This window comes from Squalius cephalus, assembly GCF_949319135.1.
Source record: "Squalius cephalus genome assembly, chromosome: 2".
NCBI classification, from domain to species: Eukaryota; Metazoa; Chordata; class Actinopteri; order Cypriniformes; family Leuciscidae; genus Squalius; species Squalius cephalus.
The window spans coordinates 10,993,355-10,997,183 of NC_137123.1; the positions used below are offsets into that span (position 1 = coordinate 10,993,355).

The 3,829-nt window shown below is 35.2% G+C and overlaps 1 protein-coding gene across 1 annotated transcript; it reads left to right on the forward strand.

Annotated features, from left to right (window-relative positions):
• The first annotated feature begins 222 nt into the window (after positions 1-222).
• Positions 223-3,426, forward strand: LOC307152624 (PWWP domain-containing DNA repair factor 4-like). The gene is made up of 12 exons (XM_079861427.1): positions 223-261; positions 680-757; positions 848-925; positions 1,556-1,616; positions 1,710-1,760; positions 1,834-1,878; positions 1,978-2,042; positions 2,263-2,467; positions 2,663-2,845; positions 2,946-3,034; positions 3,118-3,187; positions 3,367-3,426. The coding sequence occupies exons 3-12, from the start codon at positions 900-902 to the stop codon at positions 3,394-3,396; spliced, it is 825 nt and encodes a 274-aa protein (XP_079717553.1). The 5' UTR covers positions 223-261; positions 680-757; positions 848-899; the 3' UTR covers positions 3,397-3,426.
• The last annotated feature ends 403 nt before the right edge of the window (positions 3,427-3,829 follow it).

Below are 3,829 nucleotides of genomic sequence, written 5' to 3' on the forward strand. Positions count from 1 at the left end.
ATTGTAAAACCCTCAGCAACACCAGCAACCATTGCCATCCCTGCAGTGAGTGAGACTGCATCACCAGCCATTACAGCAACCATTGCCATCCCTGCAGTGAGTGAGACTGCATCACCAGCCATTACAGCAACCATTGCCATCCCTACAGTGAGTGAGACTGCATCACCAGAAGCCGCTGCTTTGGGACCAACAACCCTGTTGGAATACTTTTCACCAGTAAAGCCATGGGAAAGGGACTGGCATCCAGTGCAAGAAAAACTGGTAAAATTATTGTTGAAATTTAATGTGCATGCATTTGCAGTCAAGCACTATTGTTTGACTATTTAAATTTTTTTTTATAGCTTGATTACGTGCTGGATGTCAAACGGCCTGGAGCTGAAATTATTGTCAAGGAGGGGAAATTGTGTCTCATTAGAGAGGAGTTTTGGAGCTTGGGTTTGCTGAGGGATATGGATTCCCACGTAAGCAGTCTGCATTTGGAAAGCTATATTTGTATTTAAACATTCACTAATGAGTGACTAATTTAATTATTTATTGCAGATTGGAAACGCCTGCATGCAGCTTATTATTGAAATGGCTCGGAATATTGTATGTATATAAAATATTACAATGTAAACTGTCAAAGAGTATACATGTGTCTGAATCAACCTACATTTTTGCTTGCTTTCTTTTTCCATAGGGCAAAGATATATGCATAGAGAACTTTTATGTTGTTCCTACTTGGAAGGAAACCCCAAACATTGTTACAGCATTACCGGTGAGTGTATATAGTGAGTGGGAGGTAAAAACTATAAAAAGGCATAAATTCTTATTTAAAAAATTTCATAATTTCTGAAATCAATTTTAGGAGGATGCAGATATGAAAGACTTGATAGTCTTTCCAGCATGGACAAAAGCTAATGGCCCTGACCACTACATTGTCTGTGTAAGGAATTATTTCTTACTAGATATTGAGTGTCTCATAGATATGTTGATTACAGCGTAATTGTTGTGTTTCTAAAACTAAACTTATCATCAATGCTTCTTCCAAGAACTTTAGAAATAAATCTTGTTACACCTTAACACATTATAGATTATGAGGCCACTTCGAAGGGAGATAGTCTTTTTAGACTCTCAGTATGCAGAGCACGAATCCGGCTTTGGAGATGAGGAATACAGAGCAATTTTTAGGTCCACCTATGAATTTAGACATGTAGTTTCAGGCTCTAATTTTGGCTATTTTCCTTTAGCCATTTCTAGCTTTTGTTCTACTATACAATTAGCTTTGTTCAAAGTTTAAAGGCCATGTTCTATTGCCTTAACTCTAATTTTTGGCTATGTTCCTTTAGCCATTTCTAGCTTTTGTTCTACTATACAATTAGCTTTGTTCAAAGTTTAAAGGCCATGTTCTATTGCCTTAACTCTAATTTTTGGCTATGTTCTCCTAGCCATTTCTTGCATGTTTTGGCTACGTTCATTTAGCCTGTTTTGCATGGTGTGTCTGACACTGTTCTCAGGTTACAGATGAGCTGTCATTTAAATTTGATCAGTCATATTCATGTTTTTTTTTCTACAGACAAATTGCCAACCAAATTGATCCAGGGATCTGGACAGAAATGACTGGAAAGGATTTTTCGGTGATAATTCTACTGCACAAATTATTATTTTGCATCCGTACCTTTTATCTATTATTAATTTCTAAACTGACTTTCTCATTTTCTCAATCATAGGCTTTGCCACGTCAGACAAGAGGGAATGACTGTGGTGTTTTTGTGCTGATGGTAGGGTCTTTCATTTGTTTATAAGTAAGGTCTAGTGAACAGTGTTAACAACAGCTTGTCTCCTGTATTTCAGTACACCCTCTCAATGGTCTGTGACATCGAGTTCGATTTCCAAGAGGTAAGTTAAAAAAAGGAAATTTATGTTTATTTTATTTACTTTAAGTTTATTTGGTAAAAGTAGAAAACAGTATGACCTTTAACTAGGCATTTCTTTCAGGTTGACATGCCCATGATTAGAAAATGGTGGTGCCTTATGCTAATGGAACGATTTCAAATTGACGGGTATGTCAAAAAGTATTGTACATTTTGGTAAAATATTATTCAGAGGTCCCATATATGAGTTAAATTTATTTAAATTAATTTACTTTTGAATATTTTTTCAATACAACATTTTATTTAGCATGAGTAACTAAACACCCTTAATAACTCTCTTAAGCGACAATTTCTTTTCTTTTCTTTTTATTATTATTCCTATAATTTTTTATTTATTATTGTTTGCAAGCTATGGGCGCAGGTTTGCCTTCTGGACAGACGAGGCAAAATGCTTATTGGAGGCAAAAACTCAACCTCTGTATAGGCTAAAAAGAAGCAGAAGCACCACACAAGATGTCCCACAGCACGTCCAAGCAGTCCAAGATCGGACAAGAACTGAAGAAGCACTGGTGGACTGCATTGTGTCTTCAAAGGGAACAGAGCAGCATTTAGTGGTACTGAAATGCTCATTTTTCACCATTTAAAGATTAGCATTCCTAAATGACTCACCCCAGGGCTGTGATCATTGTCAACTTCAACATTGTCAATTGATTATCCAATATGCTCTTTAGCTATATTTTAATGGTTATGCCAATTATTCATTGATGGCTTGTGTATATATAAAACAACACTTTTTGTTTGCCCCGCAGGATGTTCTCAATGGGAAACCATCAAAGTGGTTCCCCCTAAAGCCACGTGTGCCAATCTTCATGGACAGTGAGCAGCAGTGTGCCATTCTTTTTGAACACCTCAAAGCTCTGCTACACAATTGTAAAACTCAACTGAACTTCACAAATGAAGTGGAGTTCATTTGTAGTTTTCTTTTTCCTGAGGTAGGCCCGCACATGTTTGTCAATTGGATTGTTTCTAATATTGCCATAAGTTGAAATGTTTTATACATTAATTAATTAATGTATTTATTTATATGGACAGGCCATCATTCATGGCCTATGTGAGCTGCAGGCATTATCCTGGCAGGAGGCTGAGGAGGTGTTCCTTCGTGGCCCTACTTATCACCCTAGGTATGCTTGTAATTTGCATATGCAAAAAAAAAAAAATATTATTACACAATATTTTTGACAATGGCATTCATCTTTTATTTTAGTGAAGTTGAGGAATTTGACCGGGTGATTGCAAAAAGAATGAGAAAAGAAGCAACATTTGCCTCCCAGAAAGTAATTATTTTACCTTATGCATTTACATTACATTTTACATTTATTCATTTAGCAGACGCTTTTATCCAAAGCAACTTATAAATGAGGAGTTTTTTTTTAATTGCAATTGAAGAAGAAAATAAAGTCACTAACACAATTCTTTCTTCCCTTTTTCTTTGCTTTGTCCTGTTTACAGCAAGATGACAGTGATTAAGGTGATCGTTAAATAAAGTACAGAATTGTTCATTATTGGTGTTTTGTCTATTATTTGAGTTTTGCTTCACATTCAAACTATCAAAAAACAGGTTTTGTAATGTTAGCATGGTATAATGTTAATTAGACCATTATATGTTGAGCTGAAAGAAAAAAAATGGAATTTGAAACATTGTACAAAAACAAACTAAAACATTGTAGCAATGTAATGTCACATAATATTTTTCAGATGATAGTTCAATTTGTATTTGTATCGGTTGCATCAGTAATTTCCTTTCAATTACACCCACGCTCAAAAAATAAATACTGGGTAATTAGTTAGTTTGAGAACACAATGATTTTTTTTGGCACATGCATTAAGCAGGAAACGCAAATATTTATTTGGATAACTTTAAATAAAAAGAGACCGTAATATTGCATTCTGATGTTTTCAATGGCATTTGGATAAGG